At 36.0% G+C, this 18,349-nt stretch overlaps 1 protein-coding gene and 1 pseudogene across 4 annotated transcripts; both read right to left on the reverse strand.

The window, feature by feature from the left end:
* On the reverse strand, positions 1-8,285 carry LOC148877747 (proton pump-interactor 1-like). Of its 3 annotated transcripts, none has more exons than XM_088943402.1 (9): positions 8,070-8,166; positions 7,911-7,988; positions 7,032-7,440; positions 6,647-6,841; positions 6,368-6,547; positions 6,016-6,210; positions 1,367-1,465; positions 745-1,260; positions 1-632 (listed from the first exon to the last, which is right to left on the reverse strand). In XM_088943402.1, exons 3-9 carry the CDS (start codon positions 7,380-7,382, stop codon positions 321-323), a joined length of 1,848 nt encoding a protein of 615 aa, XP_088799528.1. In that variant the 5' UTR covers positions 7,383-7,440; positions 7,911-7,988; positions 8,070-8,166; the 3' UTR covers positions 1-320. The 3 variants fall into 3 exon arrangements, with proteins under 3 accessions (XP_088799528.1, XP_088799537.1, XP_088799524.1); XM_088943411.1 differs by having other exon boundaries at positions 7,894-7,988; positions 8,070-8,154; XM_088943398.1 differs by lacking the exon at positions 7,911-7,988 and having other exon boundaries at positions 8,070-8,285.
* Positions 8,286-9,788: 1,503 nt separating this feature from the next.
* Positions 9,789-16,024, reverse strand: LOC148877748 (eukaryotic translation initiation factor 3 subunit D pseudogene; annotated as a pseudogene). The gene is made up of 2 exons (XR_016098955.1): positions 14,138-16,024; positions 9,789-10,069 (listed from the first exon to the last, which is right to left on the reverse strand). The product of XR_016098955.1 is annotated as a eukaryotic translation initiation factor 3 subunit D pseudogene (transcript).
* Positions 16,025-18,349: the final 2,325 nt, after the last annotated feature.

Consider the following 18,349-nt stretch of genomic DNA (forward strand, 5'->3'; position numbering starts at 1 on the left):
TTGGCCGATCAATCTAAAGCCTGCTCGATCAGATTTACTATTCAACATGGCATTAAATATAAACTTTGAACATTAAGGTGCCATAGCTTAGAAGTTAGAAGTACACCAATAAAACTAAAAATATGCTTTGGCTGCAATCCCTCAAGGTGCTCCAACACAGCATGAGCAACCAACAACATTATGATCTTATAGTCCATCCCCTCCCAAGGATGTAAAAAACAAGAATAAAAGTCGCCCACTACAAGGACAAGGCAGCTGCAAGCTCATCAGCCGGAAAATTAATCTTTAACCAGTCTAAAATTACCTACTTGTTTGGTTTTTCATAGAAAATAGTAGTAACCAAGGGCCATGAGCATGACCACCATCAAAGCAGCAGGAACAGCCCAGACCCAGTAGGGAGTTGACCTCTTCCGTTTAAACATGACTTTTGGAACTGGGTCTTGACCTCTTGCTCGAGTTCTATACCTAACCGTATTCTCCTTTTGATCTTTACTCTTTGATGGGACTGGACCTTCAACACTTTCTTCTGCCTTTTCTGGTTCAGCAACCTCTCCATTTACTTCAGTCTGCTCCTCAGGACTGATCGGAGGTTGTGTTGCTGCAGCCTTTTTCTTTGCTCTCTTTTCTCGCTCCTGAAGAGTCGAAGGAAAACATAGGGTGCATCAACATCTCAAGTTCCCATTGAAAAGGAAATTAGATTGTAAACATTTTCTAAGATAAGAAAGAAACGAAAATAATACTTGCCTTGAGTTTCTTTTCAGCTTCCTTTTGAGCCCTTACAGCTGCCTTAACTGCTGCTTTCTCTGCCAACTTTTTCTTCCTCTCAAAAGCCTGCTTAGCTTTTGCAATTTCCTCTTCTCTTTTCATTTCTTTCAACTTTTCTGCATCCATCTCATTGACAGTAGAAGACTCCTTAACTGGTTTTTCAAATCCAGATATGTTCTCCTCGTCTTTATTACCAACTTTCACTGTGGACAACTCTGTTGATTTATCATTGTGTTCTTTCTGTACCTTCTTGTTAGGAATGGCATCATTTTGGGTAGTAGGTCTATAATCTTCTTTTGGTTGTTTTATGTTGGCCTTTGCCACTACATCTGGTTCAGTAAGTGCCGGTGCCACTGAAAACAATGGCTTCTCGTCGGGGTTCCTCATTCTTCCATCCCTACTTAACAGACGGGCATCAAGTGATGGCAAGATTCTTTTCTCATAATCTTCTCTGAAAGTCTTATTGCTACTCCAGAGGGACATGAATTTCTCAACCTGACCATGGAAAGACAAAATAAAAGTTAAGAACACCAAAATATCTCTGGAAAGGGAGGTTGCACAAAGATCCTTGATAGGATGGATAATAAGTGATCCAACAGACCTCTGTGTGAGATAGTTCTTCCAGTGCAGCTATATCCTTCTTTGCAGCAAGTTCTCGGGCATTATTTAAGAGTGCACGAGTTTGGAAATAGTGAGCATTCTGAATGAACAAATAAGCACAAAAAAAAGCATCAGAAAACAGGATTAAAATTAGGCATCCCTTATATTTTGCTAGCACAAAAGTTAATACAATTTCTTTTTTATAAAAAAGGAAATTCAATGTAATATAAACTTTAGACATTTCAAAATTTCAAAAAGATGGTTATTTTGAGAGGCAGTATTCACAATAAACCGATCAACCCCAGTTCCTTTTTCATTTAGGTTAGCCTGACTCAATCATATTTGGGATGGATCCAGATTGACATTTTCTGACCCAAGCCAACCTGATTATATTGATAGAAGAATTCTTTTTTGCCAATCTGCCCAGGTTTTATACAATTCAGGTTAGCAACCTAATTGTAGTTCTGGTCGGGTCCATGTTGGGAACTTTCTGAATCTACCCATCCACTACCTTAAAAAAAACAAGTGACAGATATCACGATGCCATATCCATAAGACCCACCATCCCACTCCCGTTTTTTATACAATATAGATCATTTCAGAAAATTAGTGAATTAAATGCTAAACAGTTTCAAACTAACAATAAAAGTGAAGTCTTAACATAACATTTAAGCATCCCAGCCACATCGGTGGTCTCCTGGGTAACTAACATTTTCACTGCACAACTCCAGGCCATTGACCAAGTGAATATAGTTTTGGTCAACTTGTACGAAACAAAAAACTGAAGTCCCCAGTTGCTTCTGTGGCTGCAAATATGATCACTTCATTACTGACCACAACAAACAAAAAGCATGGCCTATTATTCAACTAAGAAGAAATTTATTTCTTATAAGGACAAATCAAATCACAAAGGTAATGACACATGCCTAACTTTCTTACTTTTTTTCAAGATAACTCTTTTGAGTAACTTTTTCTATTTCTTCTAAAGCTGACAAGGACATCAGTTTTCAACCATTGTCAAGTTACTACACCTATCTATCATCTGGTGAATGAAGAGGAATTAATTGGGAGGGAAAAAGGCCATTTTACCACCATTGTGGAAAAAGGAATACAGGCATTATCATGATCAGTGTCATCTTTTAAGTCAACCTATGTGGAGCTGGTATAATCTTATTCCTAATTCCAATCTAGGGCCATAAACCCCATTAAAGAATGAGAAGACAGTTCTCTTTTTTCACTATCTATACCAATTGTTTTTTGCCCTTCCCTTTCCATTTTCAACTCTGGCTTTGAGGTTTTACTACAATTATCCCTACCCAATTCCTATAATTATTGTTTTATATGTACCAAAGTTCATAGCTATCAACCTCCATATCTACAGACTTTTTTTTCATTTTATGCTGTCTAGATCATGGGACTGGAGGTCAACTGAATTCTGCACCCATCCCAATTCCACTCCACCATGATCTCCTGAAAGCCAATAAGCTCCTTGACACAGTATCCATCAATCCCAAGCTCTTTGATGTCAATGTGTATGCTTTGTCAGGCTGCACTTTCCCTAAAGTCTCTTCTTTTCCCATGCCCATCCAGAATGATAAGGAATGGCAATGCAAATTGGATGCTTTTCCCACTTGCCAATTTGTCATTACAACTTGGACGCCTTTATGGCACATGACTTGTAAAGAATACTGAATACCATATCTTAACCTTGGTCACTCCTCACCACACTAGGATGGCAATGCAGTTCATTGCCCTTAGTATTGTCACAACATCCTCCATTCATACATTGGAATTAGGAAAGTAGACAACTAAAGAAAAAACTATTCATACATGGAAACCAACATGACCCTTCAAACCTTGCCCTCCCTATCATGGTTCAAAGTATCAGAAATGCAAGGTGTATCGGAAAGACAATTTTAAGAGACGTATCGGGATACACTTTGGATACGCATAGATACGGACGAAAAAGTAAGATACGTATAAATATGTTAGGAAATTCAAATATATCCTAAAAATATATTACTAACAATAATTGTAAGTTTTAAATGATTGTAAATAAGTTATTTAAATGTAAAAATCCATATTTACAACCATTTAATTGTAAATAATTACAATTAATAACTGTTGAAAAATGATGGAATAAATAAAATGTGAGAAAACAAAAAAAGAACTAAAATATGAATGTGTATACATCAATTTTCAAATAACCAATAGAAATGTTATGTGTGTAAATAAATTTATATTAGTATTTATTAGTATATAAATTTTAATAATTAATTCTAGCATTCATTAAAAAATATCCATTAAGAAAAGAGAAAATTTACGTAAAAATAATAATGCATATGACTATAACAAATAAATGGGTATGGCCTAGTGGTGACTTGTAGTTGTTAAAACCTAGTGACTAAGGTTCGAATCTTGCCATTGTTTAAAGTTTGTAGTTTTTATACCAACAAAACGAAATTAATGAGACAGGATCATTAATTAGTGGAATTAATGAGAGTATCATTAATTAGTGGAATTAATAAGAGAATTCAAATTAGGCGCTAAAATTCAAATTTAAATTTAAAGTAACAGTAATTGACTAATTAATGAAAGAAAAGTTAGAATTAAATATAGAGGTAATTAAAGAGATTAATGAATGAAGGGCACCCAAAAAAAAATCAAGTGTATCAGGCTGTATTGGATTGTTTCCGGCCCGTATCGGCCGAAACAGGCCGATAGAGGCCTGTATTGGTGCGCTACATACGAAAAAAATGGAACGGATGATTTCTACACATTCCGTGTATCGGGCTCTTGTCGAAACAATACATATCGGTCGATACAACCCAATACATTGCAAAATTTTGAAACTCTCCCTATAAGTACAAGGTTGATAACATGACAGTAAATAACAAGCCTCAAACTGAATCTTAATCCCTTAAAGGGGTGAATACCCATTGGCACATCTTTGTTCAATTCTCCCCATCATTTAAGGTATTAAACAAGATATTCCACAATCCAAATGATTACATCCTTAAAGATGGCTAAAATAACACCTTCAACTTCTTGATCCTCCCTTATAAATAAACCCTGAGATTAAATTTGCATCTATATTATCTTCTTTACCCACAGGAAAATCCACCTTGCATGCTCTAGAAGTAAAAACTATGACTGAAATCAACTTTCAAAATATGGAGCAGTTAGGAAATCCTAAAATTTAGCATCTCATCATTTTCTTTTTGAAGGATTTGATGGTTGGCATATCCTTTGAACTACATCTAACACAGTCTATTTTTGCATGCATTTCCTTTCATAGAATGGTCAAAATCTACATAAACATTGGTTTTTCTGCAGACTCAAATACATACCTCCCAAGTACAAAATACTTAATAGGGTCTATTTTTGCATGCATTTTCTTTCATAGAATGGTCAAAATGTACATAAACATTGGTTTTTCTGTAGACTCAAATACACATCTCCCAAGTACAAAATACTCTATAGGGTCTTGTTATGAGCAAACGCTGGAACAATTTACTTGAAAACATTTACATGAGAATAATTATCATTGAGCCAGGGTGTTATGATTAAGATCATCACATAAGGCATAGGAGGCTTAGTTCAAATCAGTAAGGCCTCATGATTCGCAATGTTCCTAATCAATTATTATTCATTTTTGATTGGTTAATCAATTATCATTCTTCAGATTTCCTGGAACCTAGGATTCTCTCAGTTTTTCCTGTAAATGCAGTACACTAGGCTGAGTTTGGAAGGAGTACAAATGCAAATATGTAGAGTGCAAAACCTTATATTTTGTATTATTTTGTATGTATTTACGCTGTGCATATTTGCATTTGTACTATTTCCAAACTGAGCCCTAAGAACACATGAAATCACATTCTCTGCCTCAATGCATGCAACCATTTGTGAGGAGTCTAGAGTATTTTTAAAATAGTAGGATACAAGTAGTAACAAAATTTCTTTTTAGTTGCAAAGTTCTAATTCTGAGATTGTCCAATTAAATCTTGGAAACCATTTGAGAGTTCCCCTGTTTTAGATAAACATTTTTGTAAATGAACATTTGATTTTTTTTCTTTTTATATTTTAATATATTTTTATTAAAAAAAAAGATTCTGGTAGTGTCCATCCATCCATGGAAACTAATTGTGTCAGCCTATGAACTGCGAAACCAATCTATCCAAGTTTAGAGAAGAGTGGTGGGTGAAAACACTCAAGTTTGGATAATATAGAAGACAACAAGGGTATGCCTTTCCACTTACTTTTCCCAACATTTCATATTAGTCCATGAATAAAAATCAATATGGGGAAACTTAAAGGACCAAATAACTTATAAAGATGTTGTTCTAAAATGTAGAAAATCCCAAATAAAAAAGTGGCAAATGAATCAATTATAAAAGGAGAAACTTTGCATAAAGGTACCCCCTATTGGGCTAAGAAGCTTACTGGGCACCTGAGCAACATAGATAAAATATTTGGCATTCATGAATCATACTAGAGAAAAAAGGGAACTTTCCTCAACTTATTTCTTTAGCATAACTCTAGATGAAAGAACTATTCAAACTACAAACCTACAAAGTGCAAATACATACTACTTTAAACTTGAGAATAAGTTAGAAAATGTTAAAGGAAGTGGAACTAAAGTCATCATACCGCTTCATCACGCTGTTTTCTCAGTTCAACAAGGCTTTCATATGCCTTATCCCTTTTCTGAATCACAGCCATCAGTTCCTCCTGTAATGAACTGAACTCATTGTCTATGGCCTTCAGTTTTTCCTCAAAATGCTTAATTTTTGCTCTAACCGTCTGTTGCTCCTTTCTTACTCCATCCAAATCAACACCTATAAGCTACAATGAGATGAATATGAATGAAATCTTGCTTGGTTATAGACTAGTCAAGTGGTAGAAAAATCAGATTGCACAATTTTGGAGGGAAAACATAAATAAAAGTATGTAGTAGGGATGATGGAGGGGGAAGAAACAAGTCAATATGTTGAAGCCTTACTTTGACCTGATCCTGAATAGCTTCTCTCTGACCCAACGAATCCTCAATCTTTGCCTTCATAACTGCATTAGCTATAACTTTCTCCCTCGTGCCCTCAAGCTGCTTGATTTCTCTAAGGAGTTGCTTCTCCTCAACCAATGATATGCTTTCGTGTTGCATCCGATAATGCAAACTTTTAATCTGTTCTCCACAATCCCCATGAGTGAGTCAATATAGCACACAACACTCAACTACATACAGGACTCCAAAGTAATTTGGGAGTTTCAAGGTTAATCTTACAAATTCATTAAGCTCTGCTTCAGATGAACATAAACCAATACCCCTCTCTCGGCTTGCATTGTTTGCACTGCGCAGCTTCCCAAGAGCCTGTTGAAGGGGTTCCATTTCCTTTCTCTTCTCATCCACAATTGACCTATATCGCTTGTCTTCAGCAGTTAAAGGCTTCAATTGTGAAATAATCTGTACTCGTTCCGACTGGTCAAACAATTACAGAACCTAACACGTTAGGTTTTATTTATATGGCATCTTATGAAATAAAATTAAGACATGTTGACACATACAAACACATGAAAATTCAACCATCCTGACAAATATGAGGAATCCACTTAATTTCTGTATTCAAGAAATCAAAGAATTCCAGAAGCATGGAAAACCATTAGAATACCTTCTTCTCCCTTATTAAGTCGTTGATCTTAAGTCGAGCTTGATTCTTTTTCTGAAGCTCCTTGTCAGCTTGATCAATTTTGGCTTTCAGCTTAGGGTCTTCATATGACCGACACTTGACGAAATAAAAGGAATGGATCTGTTTGGGTGCAGGCCATTCATCAGCAGCATCCTTCGGAGCAACTGGAAGAGCATTCACCTCTGCTTTGACGGGACCATCAGTTCCATGTGAACCAAACTTGATTGGCTCATCCAGCGCCAAATCCTGATTCAGTTCTCTGCTATCTATCTCTTCGTTTCCATCTTTAACGGCTACTTGCACGATTTCAGCTCTCAAGACCTCCACACCCATGTCTTCCACCGATTGTTTGATCCAGAAAAGATTTTGTAAAACCCTCAGATCCTAATGACTGACAGAGAACAAATATATTAGCACATAGAAGGAAACCCTTTATCAGAAGACAATAAACACAGAAAAGAAACTCATTTATCGAACGATGCCACCGGGGCTAACCAGACAAAGCTCGTCTATCGATTCTTCCCCCAACAATACCAACAACTACAATGAATATTAAAAGAATTGAGAGAGAGAGAGAGTGATTCAAGCATGCAGACATTGAACAAATAAATTTTGAGATCACGGAGAAAAAAATGGAACCAAGACCAGGGTGGACGCTCTGTATAAACATAAGTGAATAAACTAAAAGTCTAAAACTTTGCTGAATCATTCGTCGAAACATGAAAACAAACCGGTTAACAAAATTACCAGAAAACATTGTCAAAAAGATAAGTTATTTGAACAAAATGAATAAAAAATAACCAAATCAAAACCTGAAAAATAGAACACAATGCATAATTCTTACTGAAATCTGATCTTAACTGGGTAAACAGATAAGGATTCAATTGTTTTCTCCAAAGACGATCTCGACTACTTGAAATGATCAAGATCCTTAAAGATCTAACAAGAAAACACAGAAAACAAAATTTCAAAAAAAAAAAGTCATAAAAGGAAAAGGTTAGGTGATTGAAAGATTCTTACCCAGACGGAAGAAGATCTGGTGAGATATTCTGGAAGAGTCAACCCTTGTTATAGGGCGGTAGGAGAAGAAAAGAGGTTAGATACGAAGATCTATTGATAACTATCAGACGAGGAGAGAGAAGGGATAGTTTCAGTTGGAGTCTTGAAGAGAGAGAACAGGCCCATGGGCTGAGTCTGACTGACGGTCACTTGGGCTCAAATTGCATTTAGCAGCGCAGTCTCGGCCCCCACATTTGCGACTGAAAAACGTGTCGCTAGAATGCTGCATGGGCCCCACCAGAATACGAGGGGGTCCCACTTCATAGGCACCAACCGGACGGCTATGACAGACCAAACAATGTAACACTAAAATGAAGGAGTGCGATCGTACGGCTGTGATTGTCCAGAGTCGTTGCCCTTTTACTTCGTGTAGATAGGGTGAGAGATGGGAGATGGGACGGGGAATACGCGCTGCTCCAACTTCCACGTAGGTGTTTGACTCTGAAGTCACATGATCTTTTGTTTGTTTTCGTTTGAAAAATGGTCGCACAACACATTGACCAACGAATAACGATCTCCATCCCAAGGCGATGTGGGCTGGGCCTCGGGCCCAGATTGTTTCGGGAAAGAAAGTGGGCATGATCTAATGTGCCTAACCTTATCCATAATATGATGCCACTATGTCGTTACAAGATCCATTTGTACAAGATCTATTTGATCTTTGATAAAGTGTAAGATGCACCCAACGCCATTTAACCTTTCCACTTGAGGGCCTCAAATGATTTTTTTATCTCCATAAATTTAGGGTGATAAGCTTCTGCTTTTGAGTTTGGGCCGTGAGAAACAAAATTAAGGCAAAAAGGGACTTGATTAGCCGGTAAGACTAAGGTTTTTAAAAACATTATAACTTTAAGCCAAAGCACTTTGAGCCCCAAAGTACAAAACCTAAAAATTAGAGCTCTGGGCTTTGGGCTTTAAAGCATAAATCCTGAAATTTATCCAAATGTTACAAGAAATAAAATTAAATCTGGGCTTAAAATTAAAACACAACTCAAAGAACCAGGAAAAAGGAGATAGGGTGGGGTGTCTCTTTCTGATACTCCTAGATCCCTGGCCTTCTCGGAGGTAGCAGCTTCTTTGGTAGGAATCAGGTTAGCTAAGCAGTTATGAAGGAGACGGGATTTTCCTGCGAGATAAAAAAGTGCCAACATTCTGTCATCAGCCCATGAATTTAACAGGAGATATTCCAGATGTTCGGCTGAATGCCATACTTTCAGCTTTTTGCTCCCAGGAGATCTGGGCTCTGAAGGAAGAATGGTAATTGAATCCGACTGTGATGGTCTTATGAAATGAACCAGTGGTCCTTCATTTTGTGTGCCTTTTGAAGTCTATTTGTTGCTTCAAGATATCCGTGGGAGTGTGAATGGTTTGAAGATATTAAACAGAAATGAGAACACTTTCATGTTATTTTACCAAAGCTAGTTTCATTCATCATCATCAATCAATAATACAATTCACCAATCACCACTACTCTTATAATTATTAGGAGTGCGGAACCTTGTCTCAACTCTTTTAATCAAACAAGCATATTAACAGGTATCTTTTGTAAGGTTTCCGTAATTATACCTCAACCCTCTCCATTAAAACTAGAAAACCTTTTATGCATTTATGGCAAGGAAACCATTAAACTGGAGTAAGCCGATTTCTTCTACAGAATTCCTACTAAACTAAAATAAACACTGGTACTAAAAATCTTTTGTATTAGCTCTCTGAGTCTGAAAATTCCACCTTCAGGTACACAAAAAAATAATAATAAATGAAAAATAACAAAAGACAACAAAATATGGTCCCCTATTCCTCTTCCTAGTTATGGTGGATGAAATAAAAAAAAAAAAAAAGGGGAAATTTAAAGCGTTTAGCTCAGAAACAAAGATATGCAAGCCATCCTAACTCCGCCGGAGACTGAGGTACCTAGCTTCAATATCCTCAATCATACGTCATAATAGCGATCTATTAATATCCTGAAATTTTAGAAGAAAAAAACATGAAATATTAGTTTATGAAAAAGTATGCATACAAAATACACAAAGATGGGCTATACGTCAGATATGTAGAGCCAATTTGTTCAAACAAAATAGCTTATGCTATTCTAATATCTGCAACCTTCATTTTCAAGCTCCAATAAGAGAGTGATGCATTGAAATGTGGGTCCTGTGTGCACCTATGGCACCTTGCCCACCGTGGGGTCCAAATACACAGCCACATCAGATGTGAACTCCTGTAACCCAAACCAGCCCATGCCTACCCAAATATCCATCCTTCTGATATGAGAGGAGAGACATGAATGCATACAAAATTCCACCCATTTCCAATCCACCTTAAGAAACCACCAATCTTGCCCCCTTATAAGTGGGTAGCTTAGATGGATAGGGTGAGAATTTCCATCCCTACATGAAATTCCATTAAGAGGTAAAAAAACAAAATAAATTAGAAGTTAACAACATGGACACATCCAAACATAAACACAAAGTATAGAAAGGAAAGGATGAGTGAACGTAAAATGAGAACATCCAATACCAACTTGGGTATTAATAATTATGGGGATGACCTATCAATCGCAAGCACACACATTCATCATCATCATCATCACTCATGCCTTATCCCAACTATATGGGGTTGGCTACATTGAATCCTGTTTCAATTGCATGCACACACACTCACATGCAAAATGTGCATTCAGAAAACATCATCATTAACACACATTCGGATTAGAGATTGATAATCAAGCTGGATCAAGGACAGCAGAGCATATTAACAATAACGATCAACCATAATGACCAACACTAACAATTGGAGCAGTTATGCCTACTCAGATCATTCACAGAACCAGGAGTTCGTCCTACCCATCAAGTAGGATAATGACAACACAGCATCAACTAACGATAATAATAATATTTTTTGATCAATAACTAACGATAATAATAATAATAATAATCCAATGATACTGCGATAGCCAATTTGTGAGATTATAAGCTCCTAAGTTGATCCACAATAGGAATCTTATCAAAAGTCATTGTCTACAAGATAGAGACTCTAGTTACACAGCCCCAAACCTACCAATCAAAGAAGATGATGATCCATCAGTGCAGAATGTACAATGTTTTCACCTCCACCTTATAGGATAAATTTCTCATTCAAACTTCTAAAAGAAAAACAAAATGATCTGACACCCAATAAACATGGGAACCATAACATGCCCCAAAGTTCCTTAAAAGCAATTAACATCGAAGATATTCTTATCCACACTAGTTCTATATAGAACAGGGAAAGATATTTTTAATGACTCTTTCTAGGGGTGCAAATTGGGCAGGCCCAACCTGAGCCTGCACAGACCCAGCCTGCAGTTTTACATGGGCTGCACTTAGATTTTCAGTCATCAGGCTGGGCCTGGGCAGGCATTTTAATTTTTTGAATTGGGCTTGTCCCAAACCCTTGGGTAGCCCAAGCCTGGCCTACCTTACCCCAACCCAAACCTGGCCCAATTATATACATGTATATATGGATATATAGACACATATTTGAATGCACACATGCATATATGCATAATTTTTTTTTTACATATATGTGTACATGCATACATATACACATACATGTATACCAATTTATAGTGTGTTGATTGACTAACCTGAGCCCATCCCAGGCCTGGGCAAAACCCGAGTGCATCAAATCATAGTGCGGGCTGGGCTCGGGCTTTAGCCCCAATTCTTAGGGTTGGACCTGGGTTGAGCTAAAACCCAGCCCAACCTGCCCAACTTGCACCCCTACTTTCCTCACATGCATCCCAGGAATCAAGTTCTTTGGTCAATAGCAACAATTAAAGTTGCCCATGACTTGTTGCCAACTCCAAGATTTTAACCACTAATGTAGGTAAGATTCATCGGTATGAATATCCACAAGATTATCAGAACATAAATCTCAACGGGATACAAAAAAAGGAGCCTATAACTTACCAAGATTTTCCAGCTCAAAACTCACCCATGGAAGTAACCTATGGATGAAGATATGACCCAATTTAGAATTGTAGCTTACTGACCATGCATTAAGAAACCAAATCCCCTTATCATCAATAACTATTAAATAGAACTTAACAATCATCCAAACAAACATTTTTGTACTTATAATCCTCCTGAGGGTGCTCCATTTATAGCTTTCTAAGCATTCTTTCAATTTGATTATCTGTGATTACTTATTAACCTTGCATTGTAGCTTACTGACCATGCATTAAGAAACCAAATCCCCCTTATTAATCTTTCAAAAAAAAAAAGATAACTTATTAACCCATAGGTTGTGCAAGTATTTGCACTTAAATCTCGTTCTAAAAGTTGGTCCCATGTGACATGTACCTCTTTTATTATTTCACATGATACATACTCGGCACCTTAAATTTGGGTGCTCCTTCCCAACCTTAAGCCAGATTGTAATAGCCACCCATGATCTAACTATTACTAAGCCTACAGATTGTATTATGAGATTTTTTTGTAGCAAGGAGAAAGAAATTTTATTTGTTGCAAAGAGAAAGAAAGTTTTATTAAAATAAAAATGATTACAATGACCTCAGCTGAGACCTAACTCAAGAAGAATGAAAAGCATCATTAACATTACAATTTACAGAACAGATAAGTTTGTATCTTATGTTTATAGTTCAGAAAAGTTTATTTAAGCAAAACCATTTAAGTATTTAACCAAGTATCTATGAATATTAAGATAGCTGCAACAAAATAACAATTGTCCTTAGGTATAATATCCAATCGATTGATCTCTTCTACTTGAAAGTTGAGTTCAGTTGATTTTTTTTATCAATAAGAGTTCAGTTGAAATTTTTTAAGAGACTAATCTATCAATTGTTCCTAGATTTCTTTTACTCTTGTTAAGCAGCCCTAGACCCTACCTAGTCTTGGATAGCTTTCACTTCTAACCTCAACTTCAAACTATTAAGTTCCAAATAAGCCCTGCTTTCCATGAACAAGTCATACCACCATAGTACTCATTTGGGAGAGCTTTTTTTTTTTAAATTTCACTTGGGAGGGCTTTCACACAGCAGCTTCTGGCGTCACAAGGTGAGCCCCATATGGAAAGCATAGAAGCTATGATTGGTAAAAAAAACCCACAAAGCCAGAATATGCTTTTATTAAGATAATAAATCAACTTCCTGGTGAAGCTAGTTGTAGTAGTTTCTTCAAAGTGGCTCAGTAACACAGCTCAATCAAAGCTGAAGCCCTCTCAAATGGGCTCTTAGTTTGCTTACACATCTTTACACTTGTTACATTTTCCTACTTCCTAGTAGAGACACCCAATTCATTCCGGTCTTCAATCAGCAATCTCTTTCTACATTTTGTTATACCACTGAAGGAGATCCCATTATCTATATATTTGCCAATACCACTAAAGTACAATTATCTAAAGTAGTCTTAACTTGAACAAACTGTCACAAAGGTTACCCATTAGATGCAATATTGTAGCCCCATTAGATGTGGTAACAAGCCAAGCAGGCAAGCACCATATACCATCTACAACCATCCTCAGTCCTGCTTATGAGAAATTAGCTCCATAATCACATACATTTGAAGGGCAAAATGGAAAATAATAAAGAAGAAAGAGGATGAAAACATTCCATTTCTTCTTATAGGACTTCTAACACCATCAATAAAATACGAGACTTAGAGATTACTGCACATCCAAACTCCCTAAAATACTATCTTATTTAATTTCATGGTTTATAGTCCATATCAACTAGCTGGATCGGTAAAGCTCGTCAGTTAAGTGCAACCAATAGTCCAATGCATGGTGTATATATCATGCTCACAACCATATTTATAGGACATAGAAGGAAAATAATCACGAAACATTAATGTTCATACTAGAATGAAAATAACATTGCCACATAACAAAACCACTTTCTTATAAGGTAAATAACATTTAAATATTGAATTCATAAGAAGCCAACTATCTCAAGAAAAACTGAAAAGACCAAGCAATTAACGCTCCTGACATTAACAAGAACAAAGAGGCCTCAAAGAAATATATATTACCCTTAAACCTCAGCATTTATCTCCTTTTCTTCCACACCATTCGTAGAAGCAATAGCCTCACCATCATTTCCATCTTCTTCAGCTGGGGGTTGCACCTGTTCCTCCTCTGGCAATGGTTCCTCCACATAATCATTCTCAAATGCATCTGCAGGAACCTCATAAATCCTAACTTGTGGTTTTGATGGGTCTTTAACCAGAACATATTTTCCTTCATTCAATTTCATGCACAAATCAACAATGGACTTAACAATCCCCCACATGTTTGAAGTATTAAGATTAATCTGGGTCGCAAATTCCCTTGGTTTATATCCAACAACAGATAAGATGACATGGTTAAAATGATCCCGGGGATGAACTCTTGAAACATATCCCAACTTCATTACATCCGCACTTGCCAACAGTGCCTGAGCAGTCCACTTTGCAAGTTTGTTTGCACTGTTCTTCAGTTCAGTAGCCAAAACAGCTCCCCTCTGCGTCTCCAACTTTTGCCTCCAGTCAACTCCCGAATATTTGGGATCAAACTCATTAAGTGCATTCAACGTCAAGAAAGACCTCTGCCCTTTCACATCCGAGACACTCTGGACCTCACACCGTGCAACGAGATACATGTCATCATCAAGTTTCCACCGCCGATAGCGATAAGCAACAGAAGCAACTTCTTCCCCTTCAGCGGCAAATGGATTTGGCTCTTCAAAGGTCACCTTGTTCCCATCCCTAAGCAAAACCTGCTGTGAGAAATTCTGGTTAATATAAGCTGCCTCAACACTCAAAGAATATGCAGAATTAATATCTTCCTTGGCCTCGGGCAATGGCTCTTGTGACGTCTCGTTAACAGAAAGCAGATCAAGTTGCGACCCATCACGTTTATCAAAAAATAACTTGTTCCCCACTCGCTGAATGACAATGTCCCATGAGTAAACCGATCTGGGGGTGCACATCAGAGTCGAAAGAATCGAATCAGTGGCAAAGACAGTTGCTTTATCCTCGTTTGCAAGGCGGCGGATGATTGGATCGTCGGTAGTAGTAACTTTGAAGAAGTTCCTATTCTTGAAGCGCTCAAGGCGTTTCTCATTCTTAGGATTAACACGGTCATAAGTTCGGTCATAGAATTCAAGAGCACCGCACACAAGGAGGTCTTCAGGCTCCGGAACAGAGAACGAGAGTTTAGAGAATGTGGAAAACGGGATTTGATCGAGCATAGTCCATTCGGGCTGGATATCGACGGATGATTTGAAGACGGCAGCTTCACGACGGGGAACGTTAGCTCCGGAGCGGTTTAGATTGTAGCGGCGGTCGCGGCGGGCACGTTCCTTCTCAGCTTCGCGCTTGCGGGCTTCGACTTCTTCGTCACGACGTTGAGGGAGCTGGCGTTGCTGTTGGAAACGCCACTTGGGGCCGAACCTGGGGCGAGAAGGGGGCTTGCCGTCGACGAGGCGGAAGGTGGAATCATCATCAGCGGCGAGAGCAGCGGAGGATTCGTCAAGGGCGAAATCAAAGACAGCGTCAGAGGGGTTTCGAGGGTTGTTGCGAGATGGGTTATAGTTGCGAGTCCAGTCGGCAATGCGGCCAAGTTTCTCGGAGCAAGAGAAGGGAGCGAAGGGGACGTTGCTGGGATGGTTGGAGAGGAGTGGAGCGGGTGTCTCAGGAGGACCCCATCCATCTGAGTTGAAGGGAACTGCCCCTACCTCGAACCCTACCATTCTTGCTCGAAGGAATTTGCTTTCTTCCTTTCCCGATTTGCAGAGAGGTTTTGCAGAGGGGGAGGGGGAGGGAGAGGGAAAGAATGATGTAGAAAACCAGTAGCTTATAAACCCTAGCAAGTGGCAAGAACGAAGCCTAGAGGGAACTGGGAAGGCTTAGGGGTGCTGGGCCTGGATCTAGCCATCCAAATGGGCTGGGCTTGGGCCATACAAATTTTAATTGTTTGGGAAATTTGTTTCATGTGTTTAGGGAAAGTTCCCCTACTCGGCCCAATCCTCTAAGGTGGTAAGGTGTATGATCGTCTATGATGCATTTGTCCTATTTCTTCCATATGATATGGCCAATCTAACTGCCCAGTGCCCACCAACTAAACGGAATTATGGATTTGACCACGTGTACAGTCCTCTACTCCATATGATACATCTCAAAAATGCATCTTACTCCATAAAAACTCATAAATGCAAACCCTTATAACTGATACAATCCATCCATATCTATATATTTTAAAGTATATTAAAGTATGCATGCTCTCTTACCCAAACCGACCAATTCTAGAGGGGTGCAAGGTTCCCTCTATAAGTACCAGGAGTTGCCATTTATCATTTTTTTTCCTCTCTTTTCTATAAGAAAACTAACTACTCTTACTTTCTTCTAAATTATCTCTATCTCTATCTAACCCCTATTTATCTACTAAATTATCTCTAGTTCCAATTTGCCCCCCCTCCCACCCCACCCCACAATTAAAACATTTAACAATTATTTAAATAGTATAATGAAATTATGTTAATAATTTTAAAATCTTTATTAAAAACACAAAAAAAATAATTATAATGGGTATAATAAATAATAGGATAATAGGTTTAATAAATAATAGGGTTTTTTATTATTTACTCCACCTCAGAAATCGAAATGGCTGATGGCCTTGTACGGTTTGTGAATTGATGGTTAACTCCCGCCATTAAATATGCAATTACTGTTTGCTCCACCAATTCGAGCACGATAAAAATCCCTTAATAATAATATTCATATTATTAATAATTTTATATTTTTATGAAATTCATAATCAAAATTTATAATAACAATATAAATTATAATTTTATGGATTATTCAATTTAATAACGAAATAATATTTTAAAAGCATAAATAAAAATAGCTAAATAATTTTGTAGCAAAATATTTAAAATTACATAATAACTTTAAATAAATAAAATTTAAATAACAAAAATATTAAATATTTTACATATTATTTAAATTTTTAAATAATGAAATATTTAACATAACTAAATTTTAAATAGTTAAAATAACGAAATTAGAGAATAAATTTAAAAAAAAAATATTAAGAGTAGAATAATAATTATAATAGATTTCATAACTTATGTAATAATAGTATAAATTATAATTTCATGGCTTATTAAATTTAATAAATAATTAATATTTAAAATTTTTAAATAATTGTATTATTTAAATAATTAAATAATATTAATAACTAAATTTTATCTTATATATAATAACTAAATAATATTAAATAAAACTTGCCCCGTTCAGGGTGGGGCAGGGTATTCTGTATTTTTTGTATATTATTTTTAATAATTACTTATGTTTTATATACTACTTTTAAATAAATTTTTATGTTTTCAATATAAAAAGTTGAATAGTAAATCATATTTTAAACATTATTTAAAGCAAAAAGTAGATTAAATAACAAATTTATGTAGTAACTTTAATAATAATATAAAATATGAATTAATGAAAAAATAAATATTATTGAAATAGTGGAAGCAGATTAAATAATTGAGAGGTATTAAAGATTTTTTATTAGTTATTTATTGTATTTTCGTTATAAATATATTGTGAGGAATTGTATATTTTCACTATAATTTTTCAATAATTATTGGAGATTGAACTATTGTTATTTGTTAGAGATTAAACTATTAATTTAGCTGAAATTAGGAGTTTTCACTAGGCAATTCAGAACAGTTGGAGATTGTTTGGCTAGCCAAACTGATCTGGTCAAGTCAAGGAGTTGGTCACTCAAAACTAAACCATTAGTGAAAACTAACCATTGGTTAATTAATAAATGTTTAAATTTTTAATATTTCACATAATTTACATTAATCATTGTAATTTAATAAGTTTCCATTAAATTTATACAACAATTATTTATTCACAAAAGATATTACTAATTGGCGTAATTTATTAATTTCTATAAAATCAATAGTTATAGTTAACAATTATCAAATAATTAATCCATGGAAACTCTTTAACTAATATATAATCTATAATTTTTAAAATAAATAATAATTAAAAATTAGAAAATTAATCTACAAAAAAAATATTCTCCAAAACTATATAAATAATAGTCCATTATTATTATTATTCAACTAAATAATTATAAAAAAATTGGAAAATTAAATTAGGAAATTAATCTATGAGAATTGCTTCACATTATTTAAATAACAATCCAATATTATTATTTTAATATCTAATTATTAAATTATTTAGGAAAATTAT

Source organism: Nelumbo lutea, chromosome 1 (genome assembly GCF_056320005.1).
Source record: "Nelumbo lutea isolate HS-2025 chromosome 1, American lotus-T2T, whole genome shotgun sequence".
In the NCBI taxonomy this organism is placed as follows: domain Eukaryota; kingdom Viridiplantae; phylum Streptophyta; class Magnoliopsida; order Proteales; family Nelumbonaceae; genus Nelumbo; species Nelumbo lutea.

Excerpts from the sequence above, each read along its gene's own strand:
- LOC148877747 (XM_088943398.1), bottom strand. The coding sequence starts at position 7,382 with ATGGGTGTGGAGGTCTTGAGAGCTGAAATCGTGCAAGTAGCCGTTAAA. Across the intron at positions 1,466-6,015 it reads GAAAACAGCGTGATGAAGCG|AATGCTCACTATTTCCAAAC; the intron begins GTATGATGACTT and ends TTGTTCATTCAG. Across the intron at positions 1,261-1,366 it reads AAGAACTATCTCACACAGAG|GTTGAGAAATTCATGTCCCT; the intron begins GTCTGTTGGATC and ends TTCCATGGTCAG.